Raw genomic sequence first — 19374 nt, 5'->3', positions numbered from 1 at the left:
TTTAGGTTAAAAATCAGAGCACAGACATAATAACAACAACAAAAAATAAAACTTGGTTGGTTGGTTAGTACATTTTAGCATGTAGGAAGGAGATATTATTTGCATTAGTAAGATTGTTGATTTTTTTGCAACTTTTATTCTTTGTGAAAAATTACTGTAGACAAAAAAGCCTTGCTTAGTCCTATGAAAAATATACCCATTTTCTCCTGCTGATGAATGCCCACCTGAAGAAAGTGAGCTACTGGCTCTGTCATATCTCTTATTTTGCTAAGGCTGGATTTTGGTTGTGGCTTGCCCTCAAGATCAAGACCAATCTTCTTCTGCTGTCTGGCTCTATTACCTGAAACACTAATAATAAAATCCTTCATCAAAGAGTCATTATCTAAGGTTACTTAACCTGTAGCTTCTATCCTTTAAGTTCAAGAAATAATTCAAGTTCCTCTTAGTCTCAAAGTGACCATAATATTATTTTTAGTTGCTAGGAATGTATGCCATGAATTCAGTCAGACATTTTCATGAATTGAGTCCAAATTTTAATAAAAAGGATATTTGAGGGGCATGTTTTGCTTCTCTGTGGCCCAGGAAAAAGTGGCCGCTCCAAACCAAATGGTTCTATTTTTTTCAATGTTTAATTGACTACTTGTCTAGATCTCAACTGTATTTTGACATTGAGCACTGTAGTAAAGAGGAGTGGCAGACATTTATGTAAATATACATCTTAAATTCATTTGAAATTAATTATGCAGTTATATTCATTCCCAGGGGATAATCAACCAAGTCCTAAAGAGAGCTCAAGACAGTGATTCTTCCCCACTCAAAACTTCAGTCCTCCTATATGATACCAAAAGTATGTATCTATTTTCACTTTTTTAAGACTCTCATACAAGCTACTCATTCATTCTTTAATGTATTTGCTTCATTTATATATTGCAAATCTACTGTGTGCCACACAACCTGCTAGATACTCCAGAAAATATGACATTGTTTAGACACTGTTCTCTAAGACTTTACAATTTGCAGACAGATGTTTGAATGGAAGTGCCTGAAATATCCATGGAAGATCCCATATATAACCTTCACACAAATCTACTTTTAATAAAACATTAAACATGCACACTAACAAGTCAGAACAAAAAATTCTAAACTTCCCCAATATCTTTTTACTTTCTAAGAATGCATTAAATTAGGCACATACAAATAACTTTATTGTAGTTGCTAGAGCAATTCTTTGTAAAAATTTGCTCACAAAAAACAAAAATAAGGATTCATTCATTTCCCACTTAAAATCCTATTTTAAATGAATGGATGATTAGAACATTAAAAATAGTCTAAGTTTAGTTAAGGAGTCATAACACTCTTAGCTTGATGATTTTCCAAGTATGTAATCTAAAAAAAAAATAACTTCTCTGAACTTTACAAAAGTTTTACAAAAAAAACTGTACAAAAGGAGAAATTAATACATTGATTATCTTAAAGGGACATTGTGACAATAGTATAAGTGATGAGAAGCAGAACTGTAACTTGTAAAACAAAGAAAATATGTATTTTTATTTATGATTAATGAGCTAAAAAGATAACGGGGCCACTTTATTTAACAGCTGAATAGTAGCTCTCATAAAGGATTTATGACGCATTATTCCTTGTTTTCTATGCCCTTTGCAGTGAGTCACATCTAAATCCTTTGAGGATGATAAAACCTATTTCTACCTTTCCTCTTCTCTCTCTCTGATTATTATTAACAAGTAAAAACACTGACTGCCTGGAGCTTCAGCTCCTTTCCTTGCTCTTTCTCTCTCTAGGACAGGTGCTAATGAGTAACAAAATGAAAAAAAAGCAGAATATCAGAAGAATAAGGACTTTCACATTTCACACAGAAGATAATCAAACCCTAAATAATTATAAGTTGATATCTAAAGAGTGAGAATGTCTATGAGTTTCCATAATTGCTTTTTCTAAAATAGAAACAGCATTTCAACTCTTGTGATATTAACATTTCAGGTTCAGTTCAGATCCTTTAGGGGAACAAATATTTACTGGATATTTCTGAATTGAGGGGTTATTAAAAGGGCAACTTTTTATATAAATCATTTATACATGTTGGAAATAATTTAACCATTCTGAAACCAATGGTACTCTCTCTCTCTCTCAATTGATTATTTGGCATCATATTTGTTTCAAAAGAACTTATTGTCACATTTATTTACGTTATAAACTATGGGTAAAATTTTTATTTCAGTTTAGTCTAAGAGATAACAGACTGGGAAGCCCAGCCATTCCAGTAAATATATGAGAAAGAGTAAGTCAAATAAACTCTATAAATCTCTATTATCTTATATATTACATAGTTATTGATACCTATATTTATATCTACATCAAACATTCTGATTTCTTTCTTTCCTCCATATAATTGTTAACCACACATATACAAGAAAACTATCATCAAAAATTAATCTGTGGAAAAATTTCTCTGAAGTTAACAGTCTTATTTAGAGAAAGGACCTCTCTCCAGAACTTCAGAAGTATAAGAATTTTAATCATGTAACTTACTGACCATATTGTTGCACTATAAAAAGCAAATTAGATGGACAGTTTCTCAGTGCTGGAACTACGGACACTGAGCTTGATAATTATTTGGGTGGTGGGAGGAACTGTCCTAACCATTGCAAGATATTTAACAGCATTCCTGACCTCTGCCCTGTAGATCCTAGGAGCACTTCTCCAAATCTGACAACCAGAATTTCTCCAGACATCACCAAATGTCCACAGGGGTAGGAGGCAAAATCACCCCTAAATGAGAACCACTGAAATACAGAAATGGTCAAATTCTTGGATCATGAGGTATTGGGGGGCTCAGTCGGTTAAGCAACTGCTTTTGGCTCAGGTCATAATCCAAGGGTCCTGGCATCAAGCCCTATGTTGGGCACCCTGTTCAGCAAGGGAGTCTGTTTCTCCCTCTCCCTATTCCCCTCCCCCTGCTTGTGCTTTCTCTCTCTCTCTCTTGCTTATCTCTCTAGTTCACTCTCTAATAATAACTAAAATCTTAAAAAAAAAAAATTCTTGGATCACCAAGTTTGCTACTCCAAAATTAATGTTTTTTACATAAATCTATGTCTTCAAAGATTGAAAACTTTCCTAATTTTTTAAATTCTGTAAGTAGCATTCCCAATGTACTTATTATGCAATATTTATGACCATAGTAATAATTTTTCTTAGAATTAGATGGTGAAAATATACATGTTATATTAGTGGAATAAAATATTCTTACTCTACAGCTATCCTATAAGATTGTTAATATCTAAAAGCAAATCCTGTAAGCAAATTGTTTGGGGATTTTATTCTTAATAACTGAGCTGGAAAGAGATTGAATTACTAAAAGCAGGTAATTTTTTATGACAAAAATTCAATATGGAAAAAACAGGCTTAAGTCTCTAGAAAATCAGACAGTTGTCAGGCGATTTCCTTTAAGAATAATTTTTAATGAAGCAAACACTTTCTTGTGTGATTTGAAAAAGAAGTATGTACAGGGGTTGGAAGGTGGGATGAGTGTATGTAAATCACAGTGCTGGTCACCTTAAAGACATACAGTATGACTGTAAGCCACAGTGGTTATTCTTAAACTATAAAGAGTTTTCTCCTTTATAGTTTATGTTTTGCAGGTGCACTACCCATTCCAAAGAGGTCTGTTTGAGATACCCTTCCATTACTTGATTTGAACTCATTATATATTTTTAATAGAATGTAACCTGCATGACATACTTTTAAAAAGTAATGCCTAAGTATAAGACATGACCGTTATGCCCAGAAAATGGAGAGCATCTGAAGAGTACTGCTCATTGAAGGTCTGTGAAACTAAAGAAAGAATAGGATGACAAACATTTTAAACACAGAAGCAATATATGTAGTGCACAAATACTCTCCCTATTAACACCTATGCTCCATGAGAAGATATTCTTAAGGTCTTTCTAGATGAGTTAGGTCAAGGGAAAAAAAATTTTTTTTAAGATTTTTTTTTTTTTTTAATTTGACAGAGAGATCACAAGTAAGCAGAGAGAAAGGAGGAAGCAGGCTCCTCGCCGAGCAGAGAGCCTGATGTGGGGTTTGATCCCAGGACCGTGAGACCATGACCTGAGCTGAAGGCAGAGACTTTAACGCACTGAGCCACCCAGGAACCCCCCTCCTTTTTTTAAAGATTTTTTTTTCAAGGGAAAATTTTTGATTAACCTCCTTCCCTTATAGACCTCCTCTAAAGTCAAATTAAGTTCAACTCTCCAATCACTTAAAGTTAAATGTAACTTTAAATACAAAATTCTTATCTCTAAGATTGCTGGCATCATGATTTTATTGTCTTGGCTTTATACACAGGTTACATTTTCAATCAAGAAGTGAACTGATATTGATATACCAGGGACTAAGCGGACAAGCATCCATGTATAATTTAATGAGCTCATTTTTTTTCTGTGTATCTACTTTGATCATCTGTTCACTTGACAGGTCTTTTCAGCTTGCATGTCTCATGGTTAAAAAGTGCTCAAATTTAAGTGTACAGAGGTTCAAATTCTATGTAAATAACAATGTCCTTGTTAACTGATACAGTCTCTATTTCCTTGTATAACAACAACCGTTCACCTAATCTCATTCCATTCTCGGGTTCTGACCCTGTACAGGTACACTGATATGGCCTTTGAATGAATTATTTACATGCTAGTTCATAAAAGATAACTCTTATAAGTAGTCTCCCTAATAGACTCAGAAAACAGAAAAACATTTCAGGGAATGAAGGTACATTTCACAAAGACACATTTTCCTCAAACTGTAATATAATTAACAACTTCAAGCCATTGAGTTTCTGCTTGGGGAAATGAGGTGTAATTTTAAAGTAATGATATTGATTTTCCTATGTATCTTTGGAACTCAACCACATTATCTAAGGCTCATATCACATATGTTAATCCTGAAATTAAAGACAACTAGATCTTGGAAAGTACAGTCCTCTAACTTAATAATACCAGTCATGGTCTTTTCTTCATCTCAGTTCTTTAGCTTGCCTTTCTAGACCCAGGTTTCTCCTGGAGGGTTGTTTTCTTGGGCTCTTAATTTTCTGGATTCTTTTTTTTTTTTAATAGATTTTTTTAAATTTTTATTTATTTTTTTTACAGATAGAGATCACAAGTAGGCAGAGAGGCAGGCGGGGGCGGGGGAGGGGAGAAGCAGACTCCCCACTGAGCAGAGAGCCCGATGTGAGGCTTGATCCAAGGACCCTGGGATCATGACCTGAGCCGAAGGCAGAGGCTTTAACCACTGAGCCACCCAGGTGCCCCCATAACCCTAATTTCTTAACTAAACAATGGGAAGAGACCTTTTGACCTTCCTAATGTATAAAGTCATACGAGAAACAAATTAGAATATGTGAAATCTCATTAAAACTTTACTGAATACATAATTTTTAAAAATAAAGCTATTTCTAACTTAAACAAGAAGAGTGGCCTTAAAGCAACTGCATTCCAGACAGGTGGGAAAACTGCAAAGGGGAAAGAAAAAAGATCACCAAAATTAAACTCTGCCTATTCATACTGGTATAGAAATGAGAACCAACTTTGTAGCCAGTAGAACTAATTTCCAGCTTTGCTGTTTCCCAGATTTGTGAACCTCTGCAAAGTTACTTAAATTTTCTTTGATACAGTTTTCTCATACATTATATAAGATGGCAGAACTACTAAGTTGGCTAGTAACACCCTTATCAGTAAGACCCCTTTTAGTTCGGAATGGAGTGATATGCCCAGCTAAAGAGAAACAAACAAATAAACAAATGAACCCACCTTAGCAGTCTTTTAATTGAGTCACCAGTAAGAAATAAGAGGTCAGAGAGTAGTTAGGAAAATCATAGGAATGTTTTATGATGAAGGTTCTTTAGAAGAGAATAGACCCAGCTGGTTTGACCCTTTGCCTTTATCATTTCTCCTAACCCTTCTGCTTGCCTGGATCATAGAAGTGATATAAGAGTGAGAGCAGATATCTTGCCACCATGGAGAGAAAAGCATAAGGGCAAAGTCATCTAGTAAGAATTGCTGAAAAGAAAGCTAGAAGAAACACAATAGAATTCGAGGGTCCATATCAACTATGGACCACCTACTTCCGTTTACATATTTGAGAAACTAATTTGTTTAATCCACAGCTTATTTTAGTTTTTAGTTACTCATGGTCAAATATAATCTCTAATACTTTTTTGCAAGGCTGATGCTTGAATTACATATAATATAGAGTGGCAACATGGAAAAATATCTGAAATAGTGTAAAAAGGTAATTTTTAACTATCAGCCATGGTTTCCCCTTGCCCTATATCCCTTGTTTCTCCTGATAGAGGAAACCCAAACTCTCTGGCATCCATGGGCCCCAGAAAAACATACTAGAATAGGGGTGCCTGGTGGCTCAGATGGGTAAGCCTCTGCCTTTGACTCAGGTTATGATATCCAGATCCTGGGATTGAGCCCCATGTTGGTCTCCCAGCTCAGAGGAGAATCTGCTTCTCCCTCTTCCTCTGCCTCTTCCCCTGCTTGTGCTCTGTGTCTGTATGTCTCTCAAATGAATAAATTTTTAAACATCTTTTAAAGAAAGGAAATGCATCTAAGCTTCTAAAAAATTGCTAGAACAGAAAGGAAAAGAAATGTTCGATTATCTTATAGCCCGAAAACTCAAAATTAACAATACATCTTTTATGTGTTACAGCTCAACGAAGCCATTTGAAAACAGTTAAAAGTGACAGGTATTTTCAGAATACAATAGCAGATCAGTAAAAGATGTAGAAAGGTTAAAAGTGACTCCTATGAATTCTAAAAAAACTAACCAGAAAAATATACAGCTAAGATATACAGAAGAGGCAACTGAAAGAACTTTTTACTGGCCAAAGATACAATGCTTGAGAATTACTATGGATATTGACTGAAGTATAACAAAGCACATCAAATATGCTTAGATCTTTGATTTCACAATAATCTAAAAAATAAACATCTAATTGGTCAACTTCGGATTATGTTAGGGAAATCATTTGTTTTTGAGAACTGATAAACAACAGTAGATAGACAAACACTTACCACCCTTTCATATGTAATCTGTGACCAATGGACAAACGGTGATGAGGTGAAATTTGAGCCGTATTCTCAACCACTAGTCAATTCTCTCTCTCTAATGGTTTCCCGTTGCTTTCAGAATTAGAACTTCCTCGTGTGCCTTTAACATTGTACCTGATCCAGCTCTCACCTCTCTCTCAAATTACATCTGACTGAGCTTCTTGCCCTAAACTGCAATCCTGATTCTCATTCCTCTGCTCTTTGAACATATAAAGCACATTCTGGCCAGATGCATTTGCTGCCATTTCCACCTGGTATCCTTTTCCCAGCTCCCTGGAAAAAAGGGCTAATTTTCATCTTCGAAATCTAACCTCATTTGTCCTCTCTCTGGGATTCTTTTTCCAAGTAACTCAGGTACTTTCTCTTACATCATCCTACTCACTTCCTTCACAGCACTTACCACAGCCTGAATAATATACTTACTTCATTATTTGCTTGTTGAATGTATATTTCTTCAGAGTGCATACTTCATATTTTTATTGTTGTTGAAGCCCTCAGTCTTATGTCCAGTGTTTGATACAGTCAGACTTACTTAAATATTGTTAATTAATAAAGGTATAGTTATAGCTTATATGGAATAGAGAAAATAATCATAGAATTACATTAAGAACCATCCCCCAAAACTACAAATATGCCTTTCCACAAAAGTGTACCAGGATAACATACGATGAAATGTAAATGATATTTACATCTGCAGTTAAGCAATTCATTACTAATAAAGATTTTCTAAAGGAAAACTGTGAAGAAAATTATCATCTTAGAGTAAAACATGAAAAATGGAGACATGTTAAAGTATGGATATCAGCATATAATTTTCTCTGTGGAGGGCATGGTAAGTCTAGGAAATTGTACACTTAAAAGAAAAATTACACATTTTAAATTACAGTTTATTCTTATCTGATCCTGCTTCTCCCAGATTTCTTATATAATTGATTCAATTCTAATTTTCTCCATATTCTAAGATTCTCATTTTCTAAAAGGATATTTGTACTCTTTTCAAATCTTATTTTTGTATCTTGCCTTAGAAAATGAAAAACAAAATAGGATCTCTCAAAATTGCCTAGGATTTTCTTTCAAAAAGGCATAGTTAGAGTGTATTAGTATATATTATAAACCTGTAGGTTAAGACTATAAATTCCATAACTACAGAAAAAGTACATTTTCTTGGGGCACCTGGGTGGCTCAGTCAGTGAAGCATCTGCTCTGGCCATGATCTAAGAGTCCTGGGACTGAGAACCCTGTCAGGCTCCCTGCCCAGCAGGGAGTCTCTTGATCTCCCTCTTCCTTCACCTGGCCCCCTGCTCCTGCCTGCTCTCTCTCTTTCTCTAATAAAATCTTTTAAAAAAGAGAAAAAGTAAATTTTCTTTAAGAACACATAATTAAAATATAGTTGCGATTCTTCTACCAGAATATTGTCTAAAGCAGGCTTTCAAACTGGCCTAAAAAAAGTGGCTCCAACAAACAACACTTTCTAAATGCAGGGGCATTAAAGAAAGGTCAATAAATATATTCTAAGTCGAAGTCTATAAAGTTTAAAAAATGTAGAAATAAATGGCAACTAAATATGTAGTTCAAAAGTAAATTGAGGAGGCGCCTGGGTGGCTCAGTGGGTTAAAGCCTCTGCCTTCGGCTCAGGTCGTGATCTCAGGGTCCTGGGATCTCGGGCTCTCTGCTCAGCAGGAAGCCTGCTTCCCTTCCTCTCTCTCTGTCTGCCTCTCTGCCTACTTGTGATCTCTGTCTGTCAAATAAATAAATAAAATCTTTAAAAAAAAAAAAAAAAGTAAATTGAAATTCTGGGGAAATAATGGGAATGGTGTCATTGTTTAAAAAATCTCTCCAAACCTCAACATAAAAATAGGTATACAATGAGATAGCCAAAAACACGAACCCATGGACAAGATTCCTGATGAAACTTGGAATATCCATTAATGTCAAAATATAAAGAGAGATTTTAGTGACACCAACAGTCCCAAGACCTGCATGATATCAATGTCCATATGGGATTAAACAGAGGGAAGAAATAGGGCATCTATAAATCTGAGAACAGAAAAATCCCCTAAACAGGCAAAGATATTCTTTGAAAGCATGTTAGGCCAGATAATGGGAAAAGAACAGCTGACACTGGGAGGGGTTTGGCCCATTCCATACCAAGCAAGTTCCAAAGGTCTACAGAAGGTCTACAGTGGGGCATACAGTCTAGCCCCCAAAGACTTGTTAAACTGACTGACAAGATTTCATGCCAATATACGACCTCACACCAAGGAGGAAACAACTCAGACTGCAGTAGGACAGGTACAATAGGGATGAAGAAAATAGAAGGACCAGAAAAAAGTAGAGGTAGACAAAAAAGTCAAGGTCTCAAGAGAGTCAATACTTTAACACAACAGAAAAAACACAGAAGAAGCAGTTGTGAACTTGGCAAAGTATATTGAGCCACACCTATCTCAAAAAGTTAAGGAAAATAGGGCACCTGATGGCTCAGTTGGTTAAGCATCTGCTGTTGCCTGAGGTCGTGATCCTGGGGTCCTGGGATCAGGTCCCACATCAGGCTTCCTGCTCAGGAGGGAGTCTGCTTCTCCTTCTCCCTCTGCTGCTCTCTCTCTCTCTGTTAAATAAATAAATAAAATTGTTTTAAAAAAAGTTAAGGAAAACAAATTTCACATTAAAATAACATGCAAAAGAGAGCTACTGAGGTCAAATTCCATACAAAGGCAAAGTTGAAAAAAGTGCCAGATAGACATCTTTTTTTTTTTTTTAAGATTTTATTGATTTATTTGATAGATACACAGCAAGAGAGGGAACATAAGCCAGGGCGGGGGGGAGTGGGAGAGGGAAAAGCAGGCTCGCAGGGAGCCAGATGTGGGGCTCAAACACAGGACCCTGGGATCATGATCTGAGCTGAAGGCAGACATTTAATGACTGAGCCTCCCAGGCTCCCCACCAGATAGACATCTTATAGAAGAGATAAAATTGGTAATATTTTATATTAAACTAAACTATATTACCAAAATAATTCAAACCATGAAAAAACAACACTTTAGAAATAGAAATGCTTTAAAAAAAGAAACAGAAATGCTCAATGAATACGTAATAGAGCTCAGGTAACAAGTTGAATTTAAAAAAATAATAATTATTTTAGAAATGGAAACTAAACTAGAAGAAACACAGGAATATAAAAATTAAAGATTATGCCTTAAGAAAAACAGATTTAAAAAAGAAAGTGTTTAAAAAATGACAAAGAATAGTTTAAAATGACTCAGGAAAAATAAGACATCAAGTAGGCAAAGAATATCCAACATACAGATAATAGAAATTTCTGAAAAAGAAATAAATCTTTTTTGTGTGTGTGAGATTCTTCTCTGATGGATATCACGCTATTTCAATATATAGTCCCAAATCAGCAATTAAAACAAAAAGAGTTAAATTACATATGAAAGAAGCACATTGTGTTTCTAGGATAATGATCCCCAGAAAACCCATCACCAAGGCACATTTTAGTGACTATTACTTACAATGGAAAGAAGACTAAATTTCATAAAGTATGTTGACAGTAATGCCAAGCCAGGAGAAACAGTGATGAGAAAATAGCAACAAGCAAACCTATTACCCATATCTCCCAATTAAATATTCCACAGCAGTTTTGTCTATATTTGTTATATTTAAATCTCTATCTTTGGTCGTGGGTGGGGAGGAGGCAGGAAGTGCCTGCCTGGGTGGCTCAGTCAGTTAAGTTCCTGTCTCTTGGTTTCGGTTCAGGTTGTGATCTCAGTGTTATGAGATCAAACCTCAAATTGGGCTCCATGCTGGGTATGTAGCCTGCTTAAGATTCTCTCTCTCTCCCATCTTAAAGAAAAATAAATTAAATTAATAAATAAATACATCTCTATCTTTGGTACCTTTATCACTGGTTATCACTTTCATTCTATATTTTCAGTGTATGTGTCTCTTGCTTAATTATAGTAATTTTCTGCAGTTACTACAACACATTTTATTTTGTTATCAAGTTTGCCCAATATATAGCAGTAAACAATTTCACATATTGAAATTTAAAATGGCTTCAGAAAAACTGTTGATCATTGTTGTCAATTACATATGTTGCAGACCCCTTCTCCTAGGTTTTTGCTTGTGTGTATCTCCTACGTGATGCCTTTGGATGAATATAATTCTAGACTTTAATGTAGTGTAATTTATCAATATTTTCATTAATATTAAAATCTCTCCATTTAAACATATGGTGAAGTCAAAGAAAATAGAAAAAAAATGCAAATACAACCTAAGGAAATTAATATAATATAATTATAATAATTATAATAAAAATAATAATTATAGTTTGACCAATGAAATGAGATTAAGGTAGAAAATGAAGTATTTTTGAGAAATAATTACAGATAAATAAGCAAAATTATCTTTATAGAAACCATGACAAGAAAATACAGATAAAGGGAAAACCTAGATTTGATAAAAGACTTCCTACTTGTATATTTTTGAAAAGGTTCATGACGGTACAAATGAAAACAAAATCTACAAGATTTTTTCCCACTATAGGTAGAAATTTGGGACTAAAATTTGTCCTAACATAATTGATCATAGTATCAAAAAAAAAACTTAAGGAGTATGATATTTAATCTATTAGTCACATGTCATCCACTACATCCCAACATCTACATCCTAATTAGGAAAATTTAAAATGAACAATCGCTAGTCTACAGGGAGTAATAAAAATAATAATTATCATTTAGTGAGCATCTGTTATGCTGAAAACTATAGTTGGAGATTTACACACTTAGGAAAAATGGTTTGGGCTGGTATTTATTATAGGATGAGGTATTGACTATGTTACACAGACTGAGAAATCATAAGAAAGATTTCTGAGCAGAGAAGTAGAATAGTGAAAGTGAATAACTTCCCACATGATGCTAAAGCAAAATTTCACAAGCTTTTAAAAATTTAAGCGATTAAGTTAACATCAAATATGCCTGGATTCAATTCACAGATTCACACCTTAGCATCTAGCTTTGGTCAACTTAGCTCTTAAGTGCTTCAGTTTTCTCTTGTGTACAATAAATTTTTCCCCATTTAAGTTATCTTGAGAAAAGCATGACAATGAACTTAGAAAATTAGAATAACTCAATTATAATATCTATTATTACACATATCATGAATTTCTAGTGTAATTGCTCAAAGGAAAATGTATTGTTTGAAACTTAAAATGCCTCCATTTAAATGAAATTTTTTCCCCACTGAAATGAATAATTTGAAATTAATGGTATTTACTTTCTCAAAGCAGGTAACTTTTACGTAGTGCTTGCAATACTCTGCACACTCCATTTAGGCTTTCAGTATAGACAGAGAAACTGAGAGAAAAAATTAAAAGCAAAAGATGGTCCTTCACTTAAGAAGTTTACAATACAATGGGAGAACCAGAATTAATACTGAATATGAATTAAAGAAAGTAGAAAAATAAAGGAAATCAATAAAAACATACAAATATGCTACTTAAGTAACTTTAAGTAGCAATAACTCCAAAATGAAATTCTGAAAGAAATAAAAATTGACAAAGGATTGGATGAGTCCTTTATTGGAATACTTACACACTTCAGATTTGCTTGAGGAAAAACTTCTCCCTCCAATAAAGTACCAGAAGGCAGAGGGGGAAGCCAAGAGCCCCAGTCGAGTATCACTCACATAAAAGATTTTGATACCTACTTTTAGATCCAAAGGGCAAAGAATGAGATTCACTACGTAACCCAAAGGTAAAAATAAAATAACAGAGGAAAAGGGCTTTTAAGGAGAGAAGGGAAGAGGAGTGGTGAAATATTTAAAAAGAAGCTAAAAATGGATGAGGGAGTTGGCAAAAGGAAAAGGTCTGTGACAGTCTCATGGGAGAGACCCCACCCACTACAGAAGAGCCAGGCACTAGCGAACCATCACTCAGAGCAGGTCTGACCCTTGGGAGGAGGGCTTGGCAGAGAAAAAACAGAGCTCTGGGAAGCACAGAGAAAATCAAGTCAGGAGGAGGGAAATACAACCCATATTCTACCTAAAGTACTAATTAAAGCATTTCAACCCAAAATACCAAACCAGAAAAGGTAAATCTGAGCTATACTGTTTTTTAGAAAAACCAAAACTTCTTTTTCCCAGTATAGATCCAAATATAGACACAAATATAAGTAATTTCTTACTTTCCAAACAATACATTTTTTCTCACCTTCTTTGTGTAAATATTTAGGATATAAATGAATTGGGTAAGTATCTATTTTAATATTTTTACACATACATATTATCTTCCCATATAATATATGAATTTTGAATTTAATGAAATAACTGCATACAATTCTTTCTTATGTTCTTTGTATTTTCATTGGAATTGTATTGAATCACAGAACTGTACAGAAAAAGTTTTCACACTTTTTTTTAAAGATTGTATTTATTTATTTGAGAGAGAGAGAGAGAAGAGAAAGAGAGAGATCACAAGCAGGGGGAGTAGCAGGCAGAAGGAGAAGGAGAAGCAGGCTCCCCACCAAGCAGGGAGCCCAATGCAGGGCTGGATCCCAGGACCCCAAGACCATGACCTCAGCAGAAGGCAAACACAACCAACTGAGTCACCCAGGAGCCCCTTCACATTTTTCATATTGAAACTTTCAATACACAAATATGCTATGTCTATTGAGGTGTTTTTAATGTCCTTCAGTAAAATTTTATAATTTTCTCATTTTCACCTAACTATTTGACAGATTTCACTTTATTTCTTTATTATTTATTTATTTATTTATTTATTAAAGATTTTATTTATTTATTTGACACACAGAGATCACAAGTAGGCAGAGAGGCAGGCAGAGAGAGAGGAGGAAGCAGTCTCCCTGCTGAGCAGAGAGCCCGACGTGGGGCTCCATCCCATGACCTGAGCCAAAGGCAGAGGCTTTAACCCACTGAGCCACCCAGGTGCCCCTTTGACAGATTTTAAATGGTGTAGTTTTCATTCATTTCATTTTTTCATAATTTGCTACTATTCAATTGATTTTTATGTTGAGAAATCACAGAGAAATCACCAAACCCTCTCGTCACCAAACTTTCTAATTCGTGCATACTTTCTTTTAGATTTTATTAGTAGATAACAATGACATTACTTTCTATGTGTTTTTTTTTTAATTTCATAAAAATCACATTTGACACTGAGGTTAAGGGATCATCTCCCCTGGATAATTACTAAATCTAGGTTAGATTTCTTCATTGCTTTTCTAAAGCTATTTTTCTTACATTGATTCAAGCCAGCACTGACTGAGGTGATTTCAAGTATATATCTTTCCCAATTTTGCATGGAATTTAAACAGTCATTTATTTTCTCTTAAAATATGGGCTAGAAAAATCCAAGGATGTTTTGAACACCCATACAAATGTAGGTTTGTGTCGCTCTCGCCAGCAAGAACGACCCACAAACGTGATGAGTGGCAAACTTCTTTATTAGGGTCTCCTTTTCAAGCAAGTTCTGGCAATATATACATGTAAGCAGTCCAGCCCGACTATCCAATCACTGCCCCGTGCACGCGGTCTCCTCGTGAACCCTTATGTAACCACGTAGGGCTCTATTGTTTTCAAGCAGTAATCATGCGTTTCTCTCTTGGCTCCTGGTGCTGTTCATGTGTCAGCCACGAGTGCACCCATACCCTACCTAGCCAATCATTCTCACTTCCTCAACCTTCAGGCATTTTCGTCTACGTGACTCCTTGCATCTGCTGGATGGCTCTCCACAGCTCCCCCTTTTTTATTTGTTTACATGGCAGGGATCGTGCCTGTCTTAGGTTGCCAATCCTCAGCACACATGCTTACCCGTCATCGGGTACTCCCCCTGGTCGAGGAGCCCCTGTCTTAGGTTGCTATGGTGAGGGATCAGTCTTACCCGTCTTTGGCTACCGATCCAGCATACTAAGCCATATTTGGGGGGAGGTACCGGCCTCCAGAGCCATCATGGCTTAGACCAAAGCCCGTTGCTATAGCCGCTGTTGTCGCGCAATTCTACAGATGCATGTTAGAAGGAGTACTTGAGCCAGAATCATCAACATAATCAGGGCTCCTATGCCTGCCCAGTTTTTGAGGAATGAGACTGATTGTTATAACATACTAACCCAATCGCTGACAGAGCCAAGAGATACTTGAGTGGCGTTCAAGGTGATACTCTGAGCCCACCGCGGTTGACTAGCTGGTGGCTACGTATGATAGTTTTCACCTTATAAACTTCTGCGAATATAATTTTAAGTGCACAAGGCAAGAGGCACATGAAAAGAACAATTACCACTAGTACTCCTACAATTGTTCCTACAACATACCATGCGTGCGTCAGGGAAGGGAAGTGAGAGAATAAAGAGCTCACAAAGCTTTCAGCAAGCTGAGCAACAGTTAACTTGGCATGAGGAGCCTCCTCAATGTCTAATATTTCTTGATGTAATTGCAACAGATCAAGGGATAGATTGGAGTTAGACCATACCCCCTCGAGATGGCGTTGTACTCGTTCCCAAGAAGTCTCAGAGGCATTATATTTTTTAGAGGTTACACAAATCCAGTGATAATCGCTATGACACCGGATCCTGGTGCGTAATTTTAAGCTCTGAATTTCCTCCCCTAGAAATCTAACAGTATCATATAATGCATTTAACCGGGTTTCAATCCTTTTATCTATATCTTCCTGAATTCCCAGCACGACAGAAGTGTTATGTGCGAGCTGGTCCACAGTATCAGCAGCATGCACAGCCTGAGCAAGGGACACAGACGCTGTGGTGGCTGTTGCAATTAGGGTGATTAAGGAGACTATCCCGAGTATCAACAGTCCTAGCTCTCGTCGGGGTCGACTTAGGGCAGCCTGTATGCGCTCCCACAATTCTAAACCGGGGTCAGAATACCATGGTTTGGAAATATTAACTGGGATCATAACAAATGGGGGCTGTTTTACTACTAATAATCCATCGCCTGGCAACATTCCTCGAATACAATTGGTTAGGGTACAGTTATAACAAGAGAAATGATAAGTGGCGTTATCCTTTTTTACTGTAAGGTTTCCTACAACCAGCATGAATGGATGGGGCACGCAGGCTTGGGGATATCTGAGTATCTGTCCAATATTCTCATATCCAAATATGGTCTTAGCGTTGCTGGTTTGCGGGACAAGGATGGAGGCATTTCCAAAAGCGGCAATAAGTTTCCATATCTCAGTTTGCACCGGGTAGCCGCACTGAGGAGTGAGAATTGGGGGTATTTTCGGACGGCATTCAGGACATCCGGAAGATATTATAGGCCCCCAATCCCAGAGCTCAAATCTATCTTCTAGTGAGTACTTAGTAGCATTTTGTCCTTGGCAGAGCCTCCAGGGTATTCCAATCCCCTTAGCGATACTTAAGTTAGCTGCACAAAGTGGAATATCCCGTGGGGCTATACCAGAGGTCACCATGGTGCTATTGGTAGTGTCAAGGCTAGCTATACTCACATCACTGCAACTAGTTCGCGGGGAAACACTCAAACAGCGTGGTATTGTGCGCTTCATCGCAAAGCATATGGGATATACGTCAGAATAGCCCCTGTAGGATATGGCAGCCTGCTGTGGCCGGAGATGAACAGAAGAGGGAGGGCCTAGCAAGACAATATCATTGACATACACAGGAAGAGGGCTCATATCCCATCCCACGGGCTGTAACAGGGGTGGGTCGGGGACGTATGCCCAATATAAAGAGCCCTGGATTGCCAACACGTGTTGCATTAAAATAAGCGTCAGTAACAAACATGAGTTAGGGTGAGAAGATTGCACTCTATGCTGAGCCATTTGAAGAAGGGCTTGAAGCTGGGCAGTCTCTTGTCTCGACCACAGTTGAACTGGCTCCGCCTTCATGGGAACAGGCTGCAGGACAGTCATCGTCGCTATCATCACCATCACCAGCACCCTCCACAGGTTCCACGGCCACCAGCCTGGTGAGGTGTACCAGCACCCAGAGTGGAGCAGGCGCATCCTTATCGTTGCTCTATCTCAATCTCCGTTTTGCGATGCGGACAGTTCCCGGGTTTCGGCACCAGATGTCGCTCTCGCCAGCAAGAACGACCCGCAAACGTGATGAGTGGCAAACTTCTTTATTAGGGTCTCCTTTTCAAGCAAGTTCTGGCAATATATACATGTAAGCAGTCCAGCCCGACTATCCAATCACTGCCCCGTGCACGCGGTCTCCTCGTGAACCCTTATGTAACCACGTAGGGCTCTATTGTTTTCAAGCAGTAATCATGCGTTTCTCTCTTGGCTCCTGGTGCTGTTCATGTGTCAGCCACGAGTGCACCCATACCCTACCTAGCCAATCATTCTCACTTCCTCAACCTTCAGGCATTTTCGTCTACGTGACTCCTTGCATCTGCTGGATGGCTCTCCATAGGTTTGTATCTTGGCCTTGGGAATAAATGTAGAGTCCTTTGGAGGCTTTCTCCTCTGCTTCTTTCTTTTTTGTTTAATTTTTAAACTTTTAATTCTAGTATAATTAAATACAACGTTACATTCATTTCAGGTGTTCCTCTTTTTCTTTCTTCATGTAGTGTTTCACATTGTCTGCTCCCTCTGATGGGTTCTTTCTCCACAGTCCTCATGATAGAAAAAAAGCCCCAACAGATCAAAGGTTTTCATTTTCTTTTTCTCATCAGCCACACATTGAGACATTCTACACTAGAAATGCCAAGTCCAAATATTTTGCAGGAAAGTCAGTTAGTAAAATTTAGACTGGATGCTTAACTATGGACCAATCGAATCTAGTCCAAATTTGATTAAGAGACAGGACAGTGTATTTGACTCAGACCGCTCAGCTGTGGCTGGGGGAGAGCATCACACTTCAATGTAGCAGTTTTCTCTGCACTTCTCTAAACACACACATACTCCCATTGGCTTCTTTACCAGAACAACCTGAGTAAGTTGTATATACATTTTTAAAGTTTATATCTTGACTAAGTACATCTCTTTGCAGTATTAATCTATTATCTTCTGTTGTTGCAAGGTTTATAGGCAATATTTCAGTATAGCCAAACATTGTTGTTAATGCATACATCTGCACAAGACACTTTTTTCCAATATGTTTTGTTGCATATATTTTTGGCTTCTGCTGATTGGGGAAAATATTTGTTTGAAACTCACTTGTCTATAAACCCTAACATATACAAAGACAGACTGTCTTGGTAAGCCTCAAAGAGTTATACTACATGTTATAGTACTGCACTGGGAAGAAATACCAGTTCGGGAAAGCAGCCACAAGGTGTGTCTCCCAAGGACACTCCCCAGTTACTCTACATGCAATAGCCGATCACAAAGTCTGTTTCCAGAGAACAAAATCTAAGCCAGCGGGAGTTCATCTACAGTCTACGGTAAAGCTTCTCAAATCTTCTTATCCTCTCTAAGTAGAGATCTTTCATTCCAGAGGCGCCCTCACCCCATGTAGCTCTCTTCCCTCGTTCCATACTCTTCCATTCCCTAGTCCAAACCACTGTGACGTTTGTTTTGTGGTCTGCCCTTCCCAAGTTAGATTCCTCAGAAGGAGACTTTGAGACAAAGATTCACACGAGAGCGATTTATTAGCAAGGGTCCACAGCATGGGAGTGTGGAAATTGCTCTGGGAAGGGAAAGAAGCCAAGGAAGGGTGAACCTGGGGCAAAGTTCCATGAAGGATCACTTTGGCTCAATCCCTCAGAGAGGTCTGCAAGCTGGACTATGTACAGACCTCCTCATCACAGGTTAAGGGCTAAGGGAGGGAGGATGTCAGTTCCTAGGCACTTCTGTCATCCAGATGAACAAACAAAATAATTTGCATCAGCCTGAGGGCAACTCTCCCCAGAGCCCCAAGAACTGGTGTGAAAGCACACAGGGAGTCCAGGACCATGAAAATGGTAAAAAGATCCAAGAGGGTATGAGAAGAATACAAATGAGCTACAAATCTAGCTCATTTCTCTTCCACCTGCAAACTGTTTTTTGTTTTTTTTTTCCCAAACTAAATACAGCTGTCTAGGATTCTTTGTTCATCTCTCACCTATTATGCTACTTCCTATACTACTTATTATGCTACTTCTGCCCAAAAAAGTCTAGAAGCTCAACAGATGCAGAGTTCTTTCTAGTGAAAAAGTTTTCCCTACTTTTAGAAAGGGATAAAACTTTTAAAAATCATATTTATGTAAACCAGTGTATTCAATAAAGTTTTTGATTAATTGGAAACTCAGTAAGTAAGTAAGTGAAGGGAAAAAGAGG

General features: G+C 37.2%; 1 protein-coding gene across 1 annotated transcript; it reads right to left on the bottom strand.

Annotated features, from left to right (window-relative positions):
- Nucleotides 1-15102: 15102 nt before the first annotated feature.
- Nucleotides 15103-16905, bottom strand: LOC116586911. The gene is made up of 2 exons (XM_032337445.1): nt 16297-16905; nt 15103-15286 (listed from the first exon to the last, which is right to left on the bottom strand). Exons 1-2 carry the CDS (start codon nt 16867-16869, stop codon nt 15233-15235), a joined length of 627 nt encoding a protein of 208 aa, XP_032193336.1. The 5' UTR covers nt 16870-16905; the 3' UTR covers nt 15103-15232.
- Nucleotides 16906-19374: the final 2469 nt, after the last annotated feature.

This window comes from Mustela erminea, chromosome 3, assembly GCF_009829155.1.
Source record: "Mustela erminea isolate mMusErm1 chromosome 3, mMusErm1.Pri, whole genome shotgun sequence".
Classification (NCBI taxonomy): Eukaryota; Metazoa; Chordata; class Mammalia; order Carnivora; family Mustelidae; genus Mustela; species Mustela erminea.
The sequence above is the reverse complement of the archived record's forward strand: the minus strand, read 5'-3'. Positions and strand labels throughout refer to the sequence as shown.

What these genes read in the sequence shown, in the direction of transcription:
- LOC116586911 (XM_032337445.1), bottom strand. Translation starts at nt 16,869, where the DNA reads ATGCAACACGTGTTGGCAATCCAGGGCTCTTTATATTGGGCATACGTC. An exon ending in AACTTATTGCCGCTTTTGGA is followed by an intron (nt 15,287 to 16,296) that starts AATGCCTCCATC and finishes AGTATCACCTTG; the next exon opens with AACGCCACTCAAGTATCTCT.